General features: G+C 46.7%; 1 protein-coding gene across 1 annotated transcript in view; it reads left to right on the top strand.

The window, feature by feature from the left end:
• LOC105476109 (phosphatidylserine synthase 1) overlaps window positions 1-4,745 on the top strand; it is a 72,200-nt gene extending 67,455 nt beyond the window's left edge. The window contains exons 12-13 of the mRNA XM_011731772.3: window positions 455-524; window positions 2,872-4,745. Coding sequence (XP_011730074.1) covers window positions 455-524; window positions 2,872-2,981 — 180 coding nt within the window. The 3' untranslated portion in view covers window positions 2,982-4,745. The remainder of the gene's footprint in view (window positions 1-454; window positions 525-2,871) is intronic.
• The last annotated feature ends 12,292 nt before the right edge of the window (window positions 4,746-17,037 follow it).

The following is a 17,037-nucleotide window of genomic DNA, read 5'->3' as shown; positions in this document are numbered from 1 at the left end:
CTTTTGGAAGCTGGGTTTTCTCCCCAGCTCTTGAACTGTGTGGAGGCCTCTTCCTGTGTTCTGGCCTGTGGCCCTTCTGGGCAAACGCTTGCCCTGACCTTCATTTAGTAGATATGAGGACACAATAGAAAATAGACATGAATGACTTTAAGACACGATGGCAGTCTGGTAGACAGTAATTTTTTTTTCAGTAAAAATAACAATTTCGTCCTTTACTTACACCTTCAGTCTAAAGAACTTAAGGCGTGTTGTGGAAGACTGATTCTGCATCACCCGGGAGAGGAAAGAACCTGGTTTTTATAGCCGAGAAACATAAGCACAGGGAGGTTCTGTCACTTGCCAGTGATGATCCCAGCCTGGGAGAGGCAGGGACGCAGCGTGCTCGCCTTTTTGCTCTGCCACTTCTCCCAGGGAGTTCCTGAAATTCCTGCACTAAGCCTGTCTCTCTCCCTAGACCTACTCAGAGTGTGAAGATGGCACCTACAGTCCAGAGATCTCCTGGCATCACAGGAAAGGGACAAAAGGTATCTTCTTGTTCGTTGTTTAAAATTTTACTGGGTCCTTGAGATGTGGAACTATTACTTATTCTTTAAGTGGAGATGATATAAGCCTTGAAGGGTCTCAGGCCTACCCGTCGAATGTCTCCTGTCACTTATTAAGAAGCATGCAATGGCCGGGCATGGTGGCTCACGCCTGTAATCCTAACACTTTGGGAGGCTGAGGCGGGTGGATCATTTGAGGTCAGGAGTTCGAGATCAGCCTGACCAACATGGTGACACCCTGTCTCTACAAAAAATACAGAAATTAGCTGGGTGTGGTGGCGGGCGCCTGTAGTCCCAGCTACTCAGGAGGCTGAGCCAGGAGAATTGCATGAACCCAGAAGGCGGAGGTTGCCGTGAACTGAGATCATGCCACTGCACTCCAGCCTGGGCAGCAGAGTGAGACTCTGTCTCAAAAAAAAGAAAAGAAAAGAAAAGAAAAAAGAAAAAGAAACGTGCAAAATGCTCACAGGATCTGAGTGAAAAACTTGGTTTATAAGAAGAGGCTCCATGTAGCTCTGCCCTTCGTGAGGGCCCCACACTGTTTCAAGCACCCTGATGGGAACGTTCTCTTGGCTTTCATCATGAGTGAACAGGAAGAATTGTATATCCGGCCAGGCACAGTGGCTCATGCCTGTAACCCCAGCACTTTGGGAAGCCATGGCAGGATCATTTGAGGCCAGGTATTTGAGACCAGCGTGGGCAACAGAGCAAGACCCTGTCTCTACAAAAAGCTTAAAAAATTAACCAGATGTGGTGGCACATGCCTGTAGTTACAGCTACTCAGGAGTCGGAGATAGGAGGGTCGCTTGAGCCCAGGAATTCGAGGCTGCAGTGAGCTGTGCTTGCACCACTGCACTCCCACCTGGAAGACAGAACAAGACCCTGTCTCTTAAACAAAAACAAAAAAAACCAAAAAACAAAAAAGAATTGTGTATCAGAAGGAAAAGGCTTTCAAAAGGGGGATCATTTTAATGGCATTTATTCAAGAGGCAGAGCAGAGCAGTGTAAGAGATTTCAGTCATGTAGTTAGGGAGCCTCCACTGGCCTCTAAGGATCGCTTTGGGAAGATTTGGGGCTACCTGGTTATTTCAAAGAATTAGACTTGTAGAATAATGACATTGAGGTGACTTCATTGGACAGTAATTCCTTGTCAATTCTTATAAGCTGATTGGGAAGCTTGGCTGAGGAAAGAAAATTACAAATACTAAAGACTGAATTTTAGTTCACAAAATTGCTCAGAGAAACGGTGGGCCAATGGAGAAGAAAGCGCTCTGTTGCAGTCATTCTCCAAAGTTCTTTTGGCATCAGGCTCATTAAAGATCTCCCAGGGGAGATACTAGCATACACTCTGCTGAGTTGCTGGCTGCCCTTTTGGGGAATTTCTCCTGAATCACGGAATTGATCAGTGAGCGACCCGTTGTGAAATCTGATAGAGATGGGCAGAGGAGCTCCCCAGGTATCTTATTTAGAACCATGCCCTTACAAACAACCTTGGCACTCACAGGATCTCCACTGAAAAGAAATAAGCAGTAGTAGAGATGTATTTACTAGATGGAATAATAAAAAAAGAAAACAAACAAAAACAGAAGTCTTCTGAGTGGGGAAAGAATCTCTTAGTCTAAGCCAAATGCTACTTACAGTGGAGACAGTAACTCTGGTAACTTTTTCTTTGCTGGCAGCCTCAGGTGGCGATTTCCTATGGGGCTGGATCAGAGCCCTGGGGCAGAGAACCCTTTGACTTGGCCTCTAGGCCAAGCAGGGACTGACCACAGGCTCAGCCGGAGGGCAGAGGCTGCCCAGTGCCCTCCCTCATGGGCAGCAGGGGCCTGAATTGTAAAGATGTTCTCCAGATCAAGTGGTAGAGGGCGTGAAATAGCTCTGATTTTATAGTGTCAAGAATCTTTCCCGACGTCGGGTTTAGAAGGTGGTGTGGAGCAGGTGAAGGGATGGAAACCCTTGGTTGCAAGGCAGGATGGGCACCACATGGTGTGTGTTCTAATTGCCCCTCGTTCGGGCTTCCATTTCACTTGTGTTCTCACTTCTGGTCCTCACCATCATGACCATGTCCATCATACACAGGGCAGATGTACACACGCTTCAGGAACCACCCAGACTTTGGGGGGCTGTTGCGTTGAACCCTGTGCTGGGCGTGTGCTCCTTCAGCACTAGTTCTTGGAGAGCTTCGCCTTCATTTATGAATGAGGCCACTAGGGGGAGTGCACGTATCAGGGAAGAACCTGTTCCCCGGGAAGCCTAGGGCGGTCTGGAAAGGGACAGCCACCAGTCTCCAGAGCCCAGGGTGACGGTGTGCTCTGATTCCTTTGGCCAGGTTCTGAAGACAGCCCACCCAAGCACGCAAGCAACAACGAAAGCCATTCTTCCAGGAGAAGGAATCGGCATTCCAAGTCAAAAGTCACCAATGGCGTTGGAAAGAAATGAAAAACCCTGGTTAATCAAAGATGTTCCAGAGTGCCTAGAACTGAGAGGGAAACGGAACTCATTTGGATCTCCCTGTGAGGAGGTCGAGGCGCACAGGGCAAGCAGGAAGAGGCGAGGGCACTTGGGGGTCATTATTTGAGATCGTAAGTCTTGTTTCCCACAGACCTGGCCGCGTCAGGCAGCTCATCGCCTGGGGGCCTTTGCCAACGTGGGGTCTCTTCTAACTTCAGCACTTGGCATGCGGTCACCGGTAGCAGTGCGGTGTGCTGGAGGGAAACGGTAGCTATTCCTTACCAGTTGCCAACAGCAGCTCCTCGCCTGCTGTATCGTGGATGCAGCATAAACATCTTTCTTCAGACAAGGCATTAACCCCATGGTTAATGGACTGGTCGCCAGTTTTTATTTTATTTTTATGAATCTACCTTTCCATTGATTGATTTAAGTTCAGGCCACTTTTCTGTCTTTTATTTGGTTACTGTTGTTATTTGTTTTTAAGTTAGGATGCTTTTTAACAGCCTTTAGAAGCCGCTGCTGAAATTGACATTGGGGGAAGGCTTCCCATTCCTTCTAGAGCAGAAAAGGGAGAGAGGTGTTGCATTCCTGTTTGGTAACCTCAGTCTCCTGTAAGACCTTCCACCACATGGCGAGTGTACACCAATCAGGAGAGGGTAGCTGCCTGCATAGGAGCCTTGCTTCCGATTATTCCCTTCCCAATGTTATTCATCCGGACTTACCCACAGTGCACAAAAGCAAACCTGCTGGAGAGGCAGTGAACACCACAGCTTCTCCCCAGCCAGGTGCCTTTTACATCGGGTTTGTTCTCCTTCCATGGTGTGTTGCTGACATTGTCACTGAGTCCCATGTGAGGTGCTGGTGAGTATTACCTTTCATCTGTGCCATGCTCTAGAACCTTGACCCTGATAGTTCACCACCTCTGATGGATCCCTGTTTTAAATAAAACAATTCACGTTAAAGCCTATCAAAGGTCTGTCTGTAAAATGCACATTTTCTTGCATCCTACTGGTATCTTCCATTGATTGTAAGCAGTCAGTGTGTTTTTCAAGTGACTTTAGGACAGTATATATGTGTTTTATATAGTGAGAAGAAAAAAGAAAAGATGTGTATTTTAAAGGGCTTATGGATATATATGTCCTACTTCTTAGACTTGCCAAGTGACCAACAGGAAATGAACAACATAGTCATTGTTTTTTCCTGTGGTAATGGTTTCCAAGTTGGATTTTTTTTTCCTCTAACAAGAGGCCAGTACCCAGTTGATTAGCTTACAGATACCAACTCACTGAAAGTAATCTCTTTTGTGCCCTCATTTCACAGAGCACAAAGGTTCGTTTCGATGTCTCTTCTTCTTTAAGGAAATCTTTAACCATAGAAGTGTCATGTGTTTCTTTTTCTGCAAAAGAATTCTGAGATGAAGGGGTTGAATGAATCATGCCAGCCAGGGTCACATCCTGTCCTCGGGGGGCCCAGGGCTCAATAGGAGATTCTGCGGGAGTGGAGAAGCGTCAGTGGCAGCTCCGCTCCCTTGGCAAGTGAGGGGTTTGGCTGTGATGAGCCTCAGCTCCAAGCTCTTAAATGTCCTCCAGCCAGCATCCGCCTGCTTCCCACAAAAGGATAGAAGAGAGGCAAAGTGTGTGTTTTATAAAACCTGCCTGCACTTTTATAACCGATCAAAGAGGCCATTTTTAAACGTAGGTACAATTTAAACATGATCGTACTTTGCAAATAAATGTCTTTTGTTTCATCCTGTGTTGTGTATCTCTAAGCATGACATACTTGTGCCCATTGGACACCTGTCTCTTCTTTCTCGTGCCTGTGGTGCCTCACTGAGTGTTTCCGGGTTCACTTTCCAGGAGCGCTGGGCCTGACACTTTCATACTCGTCTGACTGTAGCCTTGGCCCAACTGATGGAGCATGTGTGCTTCCTCCGTGGCCAGCCTACAGGAGGCAGCTGTTTCGCAGGTGGTGAATTCGACTTTACTGTGGCGTTGTGAAGAGCAGGGTGCACAGGAGACAATTTTTTCTCCATGGCTTTGTAAGAAACAGCCAGGAAAGTCCTCAGATACTTTCCATGCCCTTTCTTTGAGTTGAAACTTTCTATTTCCCTTCAGTAAGAGCTCTTTACTATAGTACTTACAAAACCAGTGCTTTCCATGGCTGGCCAGAACCACAGCTGCCATTCCTTTTAGAAGCCATACTGCTGGGTTTGGTCTACTTTTTTCACCATTTGTATGGAAATAGACCTCATATTGATGGAAATAGAATGTATATTTCAGAATCATCATTCAATATCTGAAATGATTTGATTGTAAATGATCTCATGTCCTCTGTTTGCAAACCTCCCTCTTAAGAGACAACATTGTTTTGGACCGAAAGCATGAAGGACGGTTTACGTGTTTTTCCTTAAGTAGCATTGCATTGAGTGTTAGGTTCTTTTCCCTTTTTTTCATCCTTGGTCTTCCCAAAGCTTCTTCCCACATTTCTTGTGTCTATTTTCACCATTCATAGAAACCTTGGCCAAACCACTCTCACCGCAATGCTAGGATGTTTCATGGACCTGTTAAGCATTTCGATGATTAAGACATCCTATCAATGCCAGTCTTATTTTCACTAGGACTCTGCTTTTACAGTAAACTCCTAAGGTGCGCACCCAGGAGAAAATAAAATTCTTTCCCAAATACAACAGGTTCAGCCTTCTTGGTCTTCCCTCAGAAGCCACAGTGTAGCACCCTGGAGTGATGCCTGTTTATGCCAAGGCCCACCCTTTGGAATTGGGAGGGTTTCGGGTAGAATCCTGCACTTACAGAGGCCCTCGGGGTCATTGAGAAGTGGAGGAGGTTGAACACAGAAGGGGAGGCCAAACACAAGGTGGGGAAGAAAAAATGTAACCATGGGCAGCCAGACTGAAGCTAGCCCTTTAAATACAGGGTTGGGGGGTTAACATGCACACTCTCTGGAATGTGCTCAGTGACTGCTGCAGAGTTCCTGGGCCCACCCTAATGTTTACCAGGTGGGCGTTGTTTATATGGTTCTTATTGTTATGACAACTAGAATTCCCACAGTAGACTAGATAGTGCTCCATACCATTTCCCATTTATAGGATTGAAATCAAGATGTAAGGAGAGCTGACCGGGTGTGGGACTCACATCTGTAATCCCAACACTTTGGGAGGCTGAGGTGGGTGGATCGCCTGATGTCAGGAGTTTGAGCCTGACCAATATGGTGAAACCCCATCTCTACTGAAAATACAGAAATTAGCTAGCGTGGTGGCGGGCGCCTGTAGTCCCAGCTACTCGGAAGACGGAGACAGAAGAATTGCTTGAACCCGGGAGGCGGAGGTTCCAGTGAGCCGAGGTCGCGCCACTGCACTCTCCAACCTGGGCGATGGGCGAGACTATAAAAAAAAAAACAAAAAAAAAAACTGTAAGGAGAACTAAGACGTCTGTCTGTCAGTGTTCCATTACATAGTACACCTCTTTCCTTCACATACGTGTGCACATTCCCAGGATTATATCAGAGATTTGGTTCTTTGCAAGGGTCAGTATCAGTAATGGCTGAGACTGGTGGGCTGCAGTCATGTTACTATGCCATAGAGGTCTTTACAGCATTTCCCTTATCACACTTTATTCTAACCTGATGATGGGTCTATCTCAGGTGAAGATTGCAATAGTTTCCTTAATTGAACTTTGGTATTTGATGCATTAAATAAATATGGTTTTTCAATTTTGCTATCTTCTGTGAATTTAAAGGAATTATTTCATTGATGTCTACCAAAGAGGAGAAAAAACAGTCGGATGTGAACTTTTTTTAGTTTGTAGGAATGCTGAATTGTAAAAATCTTCCTTTTCTTCCATGTTCACTAAAAAATGCCTTTAGTCCATTTCAGAAAGTTCATCTGTGACTTGGTCTACTCTGATATCCCCTTTCCTGCAGCTTGTTAGGTGGAATTTTGAAGCTGCTTTTCCTGCAAAGAGATATTCATTGTCACAGTCTAACAGTGTTCGAGGGTTTGCAACAGGGCCAAGTACCTCCAAGGCCTCACAGGGCTAAGCTGAATCTATCCCTTGTAATAATACTCTGATACTCATAATACTCTGGTTGAAGCCTGGTCTCTACCTCCATATTCAGTACACCCGGCTGGGGAGGCGGGTGACAGCAAGCTTCCTGCCCGCTTTCCTGGCAAAAGGGACTCCTAAGCCCCAGCATTGTTGTCCTCTTGGACAGAGAGGAGAAGGGTGTTGGCAGATCCCTTCCCCTCTCGTAACCCCAGTGAGGACAGTAACATCATTCAGAACATAGAATTTACCCAAGGGTTTTGCTTTCACAGCTGATGCGACCAACCACCCAGCCTCTTTAAGTGATCTGGGCTCACGCTTGTACTTCTTGTGCCCAGGAGTTAATTGCTGGTTTTTCTTTGGTACTGGAATGCTCAAGACATCACCCTGGCCAGGGTCTGCAAACTGTGGGCACCGACAGTGCCCTGCGGTGGCAGGAAGATTTGCTCAGAGCTGCGACCTCCTGCCCCTCGGTGCAGTCATCCCGGGGCGTCAGAGCCTGGTGTTCCAGCGTAGGGTGTGGCCCCTTTCTGGATGCTGAGTAAAGGAGACTCTTGTGGCTTTACAAACCACAGGAAATGAAGTTTGTCTGTCTTTAAAAGAAAATTGGTTTTCTAACATTTGAGACTAAAAAAACCAAAATACTTCATTTTCGTATCTGAAGTATACACACAATAGCTTTCATTAGAGAGTCAAATTACAGGCAAGGTTTATGTAACAATCCATACTGGAAATCTGGGCTGTAAGCCTGACTGTTCCCACCCGCCCGACAAAGGGCTGTTTGGGCTCATTCTCATCTCTCCAACTGCATATGTCATGGACTGATTAGGTATTTTATGAGTGCAGCGTGGGAAAGGCTTAAGAAAGATCTTCAGCTTTCAAAATGTTAGGGATCCTCCACCTCTCTTAGAGTGGATGAAATACAGACCAGGAGCAGGGGAATAAGAGTTCACTAGGGCCACTACTAACATGACTTCCAGACAGAGGCATTCAGAGGATTGGAGCCTTCAAAACACCCCTGTGTGGGGCTCTCCGCACCCCTTCCCTCTCGTCCCTGAATCCTCCCAGCAGCCCAGCCGTAGTAACACAAGCTTGCACACAGAGCACATGGCCAGGAGGGGCCGGAGGGGGAGCCGCCAGAGCAACACAGCCTGAGGCTCTGGGCCAGGCTGTTCCCCTGGATTCTTGTGCACATGTCTTACTCCCATCAGCAGACCACAGCCCCATAGATCCTCGCTGGCCCCAGAGCTGGCAAATGGATGGCAAGGAGCTAGTTTCCTGGTGACCGCCACACCTTTGCTCCTCCTCCTTGGAAGGAGACTCAGATGTCAGGTGCTTGCGTGATTAGAGATGGCCACACCTCCAAGCCACTCTTCAGATGACTCTGGGGGTGGCTGGCTGGTTGCGTGCTCTATGGACGGAATAACTGGTGTTGGCCTTCATTGTCTTTTGTGTCCTGTGAGTAGACAGACTCCGGCCTCGACACCCCTGTGTTTCTGTGGCCTGAAGTCAGTCGAGATGCCACCCTTGAACAGGGTCCCCATATTCCACGTGGGTTCTTTCCCAGTGTTTTGACGCATTCTGCAAACTGTTGGAAGGCAATTTCTCTCCCCTGTAGCAGCTCCCTCTGCCCTCAGGAATGTGATTTACAATCTGATGAGGCCATAAACCTCCACTTTTCACGTCTGAAAAACAGCAAAGTATGGGAAAGAATGTAAATTATAAATACTGAATTCCTATGGTCAGCACTAATGGAATGGCCTGGGTGGGTTATTTTTTTAATATGGTATGCATATGGCTTTAATTTCTAAGGGGTTGGGTCCTCCCCCACCACTGTATTTCTTGGGAGAACGGATAACAGCAAAATGTCCTGCTGTGATACAGTGTTTTTCCAAAATGAAAAAATGGCATTTTTCTGATGACTCACTGGTCAAATACTTTGAAATGCCACTCTTCGTGGAGGGGGATGGGATGGTAGGTGACAGTGACATTTCCATACTTACCACCTTGGTGATCTGGTGTCTCTCCACCCCAAAATAACCCCCAATGTTCTCACTTAGCAACCTCCTCCCACCCCACCTTAACTTTCTAGGAGGGGGTTTTCATATAAGATTTTTGAAATTCTCTTCCCATCTCTCTTATCAGTCAAGGCTCTGCTCCCTAACTGGGAACAGACTTCTGATTGCCGCCACGAGCAAGACAGACAGCCACAAAGCAAAGAGGCTGTGCAGGTTTGAGTTTCCATTCTAGCGGTGGGTCAGCGCCTGGCTTAGATTTCACACCCTGGGCAGCAGCAGCCCCGCGCTTTGCTGAGGTGGGAAAGAGCCGCCAATCACCGCGTGAATTCCTGCTGCTGTTCTCAGACCACAGAAGCCAATGTGTGGTATTGCTGTGCTGGTGTTCAGCATTTTCCCCCTTAAACCCTCCCTCGTCCCAGTTCAAAATGATGGGTGAAAGCTGAAAAAACACCCAGAGCCCAAAGTTCCCAAACTCCTATTATAACAGCCCACGCCTGCTGCAGCATCTATGAAAGTGAATAGGGCCGTGTCTTTCTTGGTGTGGTCAGTTAAGTATGCTGACGGTGGAGGAGTGTGCGTGAGAATAGGATGCCTGAAATGGCAAACATATCCACCCACAGAAACACATAATCTCACAAACACCTATTCACTCAACACTCACCCTTTGTGTCTTCTGCCGCTTTCTGTGGACCACATTTGAGTCACAAAATCCCAGGCTCAGCTTGAGTGCAATCACAAATGTATCCACCTACAGAAACACATAATCTCACAAATACCTATTCACTCACACACTCACCCTTTGTGTCTTCCTGTCGCTTTCTCTGGACCGCATTTGAGTCACAAAATGCCAGGCTCAGCTTGAGTGCAAGGCTAGCCAGACCACACGTAGGGCATGAAGGAGAGGCCGTTGTGGTTCTCAGTAACATCCACGTATGTTTATGCTTTGGCCACCCAGATCACCTCAGCTGCAGGTCCATTCATCAATACTGTGTGTCTGCCAAAGAGTTTCTGTTTATGTACATCTAAGAAATTTCAACAGAAAGGAGATAAGCCCAACACCATTATCCATTAAAAAAAAAAAAAAGTATGCATCTTGTTCTCATTTATAAGTACCCTTGGCCAGGCGCGGTGGCTCATGCCTGTAATCCTTGCACTTTGGGAAGCTGAGGCGAGTGGACCACTTGAGGTCAGGAGTTCAAGACCAGCCTGGCCAACATGGTGAAACCCCGTCTCTACTAAAAATACAAAACATTAGCCGGCCATGGTAGCAGGTGCCTGTAACCCCAGCTACTCAGGAGGCTGAGGCAGGAGAATCGCTTGAACCTGCGAGGCGGAAGTTGCAGTGAGCCAATATCGCACCACTGCACTCCAGCCTGGGTGACAGAGTGACTCCGTCTCAATAAATAAATAAATACCCATTAAGCAATGGGTGTACATGGACACACAGAGTGAAATAATAGACACTAAAGACGACAAAAGGTTGTGGGGGAGGGTTGAGAAATTGCCTTTTGGGCACAGTGTCACTTTGGGTGATGGGTGTACTGAAAGCCCAGGCTTCACCACTCCTTCATACATGCATGTATGAAATCTGCACTCGTACCTCCTAAATACACACATTTTAAAAAAATTAATAATAAAAAGTCGGCTTAAAAGCAACAGTGGCAGCCAGGCATGGTGGCTTACACCTATAATCCCAGCACTTTGGGAGGTCAAGGCAGGTGGATCACCTGAGGTAAGGAGTTTGAGACCCGCCTGACCAATATGGTAAAACCCCGTCTCCACTAAAAATACAAAAAAAAAAAAAAAAAAAAAAAAATAGCTGGGTGTGGTGGCGTGCGCCCATAGTCCCAGCTACTCAAGTGGCTGAGACAGGAGAATTGCTTGAACCCAGGAGGCAGAGGTTGCAGTGAGCCGAAATCACGCCACTGCACTTTAACCTGGGTGACAGAGCGAGACTCCATCTCAAAAATAATAATAAATAAATACATGAAAGCAGCAGCGGCTTCCCCTGGTCCAGATGGTGCCCTCTTGTGTAGACAATGTTGTTAAATGCATGCCCATCAGCTGGAGGACACTCGATGACACACTGGAACGCGGAAAGAGCAGGGCAGATGAAAGAATCACCAAACACCCTCTGAATGAGCACTCACATCAGTCAACAGGAAGTCTCTGCTATATTGTGATCAGTTTTCACTTTCACGTGGTTGACTGTTATGTTAATAGATTATGAAATGGAAGTGATAAAAAAAGTGGATGCATCAGCCTTGTATTTGAAGTCAGTTTTGTAGGGAAAACTTACAAAGGGAAATGACAGAATCAGAGTTCTAGAGTAATGGATGCTCCAAAATGTGATTGTTGGCCTGTAAATTATCTTGTATTGTCACGGGTTTTTCAGGCGACATTGCTGCGAGCAGCAGAATTGCCTTTTAGGTTTGGAACAATGGTGTAAATACAACTTCTGGCGCTCTGCTTCAGAGCCGGCCAGCTTCATGAAATCTCACCCAAAATGGGCATGAGAGAGTTGGCCCAAGGACAGAAACAAGGGTCTGCATCTTGTGTGAGATCCACTGCCTCAACCTTTTTCATTTGTACTGTTTTAGCCCTTGATTTTTAAATATTGCAAATGGTTTTATCTTGTTTTAAAAAATTCTTTAATGTCCAGCTGCTCCAATTGGGAGAGGGAAAAGGAATATTGAGGTTTTCCAAATAAATTGTTTAATATTTAATAAGATATGTAGTATCTTATTTTCACTAGGACTCTAGGATAGTGGCATCACCTTTGTGCTGTTGAGTTGCTAATGTTACTGGCATGTGATGTTTTTACCCTCCTTGGCAAAATAATTTCTATCAAAGCTAACGCTTCCTTAGGCTGTGTGCCATGGCCCTTCCTTCGTGCCTTTCATGGATTTTCTGATTTATTCCTCACGAGATCTTCACTGCTGTTGCCCCATTTTACAGATGGAGAAACGAGAGGTTTGAAGAAGTTAAGTAACTCAGGTAATCTTCTAGAATGCAGATCTTGATCCTCTACCTGAGATGTGAGAGTGTAAGAACTCTAGCTCACACACCAGATTTTTCTGGTTCAAATCCTGCCCCTACCACTAACAAGCTGTTTAACTTTGGGCAAGTTATTTCATCGCTGTGCCTCCGTTGCCTCCTCTGGGAACTGGGAATGATAATACGTACCTCACAGGGTTGTTAAGAAGAAATCCCAAAGGCATCTTTTACAAGCACGTACAACAGTGTCCAGCCCGTCATGAGTGTTCAGTAAATATGTGCTGTTATCACTGCTACGCTGACTGCCTCTTTAGAGGCAGGGAAACATTAAGAGGCAATTGTGATAAACTAGGCAGGAGCTGGTGAGGACCTGAACTAGGGCAGCCTTTGGATGGAGAGGAAGAAACAAACCAGAGAGACCTTACAGAGAGAAGCAGTGGGGCTTGATGCCAAATGAGAGGGATTCAGGATAAAGCCCATACTCCTTGGCATCTCAAGGGAGCACCAGGATCCCACCCAGCTATGTGTCCAGCATCAGCTCCTGCTGATCCCTATATCTCCATGCTTCTCCCTTATGCTTAGCACTGTGGAACCACTGGGCCTCCACACAGCCCTCCAAGTGCACCACACTCCCAGGCTCCTGCCTGGAATGCCTGCCCCTGGCATTCTGCCTGGCAAGCTCCACTCATGCTTCAAGTCTCAGTGCAAACACTCTACACTCTATTTCTGTGAAACTCCCCTTATCCCCGATGCACTTGGAAGTGCTCTCCTGTGCTGTTATTCACCTCTTTGATACCGGTGCTGTTGCGGATCTCAACTAGACTCCAGGCTCCTTGGGTGTTCATCCCCAGCACCCGGCACGCAGCAGGTGTTCAGTAAATGCTCTCAGAGTGAGATTGCAGGACAGAGGGCACAGACTAACCCTCCCTGGAGGTGACACTTCCGGTGTGGGTTGTTCCAGTTCCCTCTGATTCTGTAGAAATGCTGTAAGGGTTCTCTGGCCCATGTGCCCCTCAGCCTCCATGTGGCGGTTAGGGCCCTGCCACCTCCACTTCTTTAGCGGGCACATTCAGCTGTGTCTGAGGGCCCGCACCTGGCATTGCTTACTTTTTTCTTGTAAGAGCTCCACCAATTGTAGAAATTGATAGCCCCTGTGTTGGCATGCTAATCAGAAAATACCTTATTTCCAGGTTTCTTAGAACCTTCCTTTGGAGGTAATGACTGAGGACCAATTTCTGATCATTAGTACTTGAGCTGGGACAGGTGCCAAGGCATCCACTCTCCTCCCCCAGTACCTGCTTTGATCTTGCCAGATCCCAAAGAAGGCTATGATTTTCTCCATTGGATGCCAGTTTGTGGGTATAACTCAAACTTCAGCTTGTGTGGGATTCTCCATTTGGGATTCACAATTCTAGAGGTTCTTTAATAAAAATAATATCAAAAGCTCTTACTCTTGAAATTTCACAAAAATGAATGCCATGTGGCCCCATTGCTAGGCTAATTCCCATGCAAAGGAAGGGAGGGGACTCAAGAGCATAGCTTCATTAACTTCACAGTGAATCCACCTCTAATATAACCAGGATAACTCGCTTCACCTGCTTGGAGTTCAAGTAAGCCACATCTCATATTTTTCCAATTAACTGCTCAAATCTCGAGATGCCATTACCAGCAGGAAGTGCAGCATGTCCCTGCTGAGGCCTTCTTCCACCCCACCCAAATTCTCTTTTCTTTTTTTTTCCGAGATGGAGTCTCACTCTGTCACCCAGGCTAGAGTGCAATGGTGCGATCTCGGTTCACTGCAACCTCTGCCTTTCGGGTTCAAGCGAGTCTCCTGCTTCAGCCTCCTGAGTAGCTGGTATTACAGGCGTGCACCACCACGCCTGGCTAATTTGTGTATTTTTAGTAGAGATGGGGTTTCACCATGTTGATCAGGCTGGTCTCGGATTCTGACCTCGTGATCTGCCCGCCTCGGCCTCCCAAAGTGCTGGGATTACAGGCGTGAGCCACCGCACCTGGCACAAATTCTCTTAACAGTAGGTATATATTCCACCCACTGGGGTTGAAGAACTGGGCGGTCCCACCAACTTGGGGGCACTATGAGGTAGGCACTCTGCTCCACAAGCTCAACCCAGGGCAGTGAACTGTTGTCCACTCTGGCATGATACTGTTTTCCATTTCCACCCCACAGTGATAGTGCTTCCGCTTGGGCGGCTGGGTGTCACCATGCCTGAAAGTCACTCCCAAAGCACAAGACAGTGCCAGGGAGGTTGGAAGTTCAAGCCTCCAACACAGTCTACTCCACACCCAGCCTTTGCCCCATGAGGAGCCCAGTTTTCCAGCCAGGCAGCCCCTTTACTCATGAGGAATCCCTTTGTGGGCTTGGTATCCACCCAGAATCAACCTAATCCATCCAGGAGATTCCCATAAGGGCTACCTCAAAAGGAAAGAGGTGGAACCGTTGGCCTCTGGAGATTTGTCACCTCCCCGGAACAACTTGCTAATGGAGAGTATTGCAAGTGGGTGCTTCGCTGGGCCACAAAAGCAAAACAAAAAGTTCTGCTGCAGCAGGTCCCCAAGTTCCAGTTTTATGGCTCTTTCCCCATAAGGAGCTGGCTGGATCCACTTCAGTGCATCTCACAGTTCCATGTGAGAGCTGCTTCCTTCCTGATGGAATCCACCGCCCTTCTGGTTTTCAGATGGGACTGCAATGTTTGTGGGGGATTTTCCAGAGCTTTGCTGAGCCCCAGGGTCTAGGCTGCCAGGGGCTGCATCTGCTCTGCATCTAGGGAAGACGTTCTTCCTTCTGTGTCTTCTGAGGCTTAGTTACTGCTCTGATCAAAAAAGAGTCCTAAAGAAAAGGCACTTCCATTGGTGGTTCTCCCCAAACTGAACTAATTATCTTTCATCCTCCTAACTCTATCCTGTCGTGGTGAGTTTAGGTTGGGGAACTATTAAATGATCTCCCCTCCTGCATCCGCTTACTGCAAGCTTTCCAGACAGGCAATGATGGACCCCTGAGAACATTTTATCCCTGAACAAAACATATTTGTGTTTTTTGAAAATGTGTGCTCTCAAGAAAGCCGGCCCCATGTGCAACAACCTCCATTTCCAAGCAAGTGACTGTGTTAATCTGACTTCTCCCTAGTGTTAACTGAGCCAAACGTGAATCATTCACTTGGCCACAGGGAGAGGTGGACTCGTCGTTCTGTAAGATTACAATCCCATAATCCACCTACTGATCTCTTCTGCTGATGGAAGCCAGAGTCTGGGCTACATTAAAAGATGACTGGGGAAATAAAACAGAATAGCACATTTTCACCTTCTTTCCTATCCAAGGAGAGTTGCTCCCAGATGCTGTATCTGCAGTCCAACTTCTGACTGGCAAACAGTTCAAGAAGAAGGCTGTGGCCTGGATGGCAGAACACCCTGCATGAGATAGCTATCACATGCTAACACATACACATGCAGACAGGGGAGACAAGGAGCAACGAAGAAGTTTGAAGGAGGGGCTCAGGGTCAAGCCTTGGTTGAACCCCTTACATTGCATAGGTCAAGACACTGAGGCCCAGAGTAGTGCAATGACTTGGCCAGGGCCACGCAGCTGGTAATAGCAGAGCCAGGGTTCAGGCCACCTTCAGATTCCTACTCCTAGCTTCTTGCCCTTGTACACCACGTCCACCCATGAGCCACTAAAGATGAACCACACGTTGCTTGTGCAGCCTTGGGGCTTCATACACTTAGAGAATGTGTCCTTTCCACCAAACTTCTTTTTCTCTTCCCTGACACCACATTTCTCATCTTCAGAAGCCAGCTCCACTCTCTGAAGCCTTCTATCACTGACCAACAGTTCAGAACTTTAAAGGGTATGTATATACAAAAATAGGTTGCAGCCAGCCAAGGATGCTTATCAAGAGTGGCAAAAAACCCCTCAAAAGTAGAGTATCAGGAGTGGCCAACCCTGAGGTGATTTGAGGTGTTTAGAAAAAGCAAAGGACTATTATTTAAAAGGAAATGGGCACAGCTTACAAACTCCACATATAGAACAAGAGTAGGAGACAAAAGAATGGGTGTTCACTCCTTGGGAATAGAGTTCAATCTGATTGTGTCTCTCTCGCTGCTGCAGTTCCTTCTGTGATTTTTATTTTCCCTTTATCAGGGCTCATAAGCCACGCTCTAGCCCTCCGCCATGCCCCTAGTCACTTTCTCCCCTCATCTCTGTCCCCAGCCATTCTGGACTGTTTCCATTGCTTGAATATTTATCAGGTCTTTTTCATCACTGAAAAAGATGAAAAAGGTCTTTTTCATCACCTACCCTGCCACTAGGAAGCTCATCGTCACCCTTTAATTCTCAATCAGAACAGTTCTGTAGCAAGACACACAGGCTAGCTCGTTACCCCCATGGCATTTACCTCCTTTTGTGAGTAACATGAAAATCTGAGGGAGCATCAGTCAGGAATCTGCCTTGACCATGAACCTGAGTTGTTTAGATTTCGTTTATATATTCTCCATCAAGAGAATCCCGTTCAAACTAGGAAAGGCAGTGCAGACATGGATAGAAGAGAACTGAAGCCCACAATAGCAGCTGACCATGTTAGGTGCAGTAAATATGCTTCTGTTGCAGTAAATATAGTGCTGAAGTTCATAGTTGTGGTGGGTTAACCCCTGAGAAACAAGAAAGTATTGTATCAGGAGAGAGAAGAGAAAAAATAGATTTTGAAAACTGCAGGTCAACAAGCTTGGTCTTAATCCACAGCAAAATTCTAGAGCAGATTATTAAATGTGACCATCTTTAAAGAAGCAAGCATTGATCACTGGGCATTAGCAGAGGTTCACTAAGAACAAGCCATGTAGAGCTAATGTTGTATTGCTTTTACACACAGTTATCAGATTGGGAGATCAAGGGAATACTACAAATGAGCAAACAGCAGAGTACATAACCCACCTAAGCAAAAATAAAATAAAATGAAGGAC

Source organism: Macaca nemestrina, chromosome 8 (genome assembly GCF_043159975.1).
Source record: "Macaca nemestrina isolate mMacNem1 chromosome 8, mMacNem.hap1, whole genome shotgun sequence".
Classification (NCBI taxonomy): Eukaryota; Metazoa; Chordata; class Mammalia; order Primates; family Cercopithecidae; genus Macaca; species Macaca nemestrina.
The sequence above is the reverse complement of the archived record's forward strand: the minus strand, read 5'-3'. Positions and strand labels throughout refer to the sequence as shown.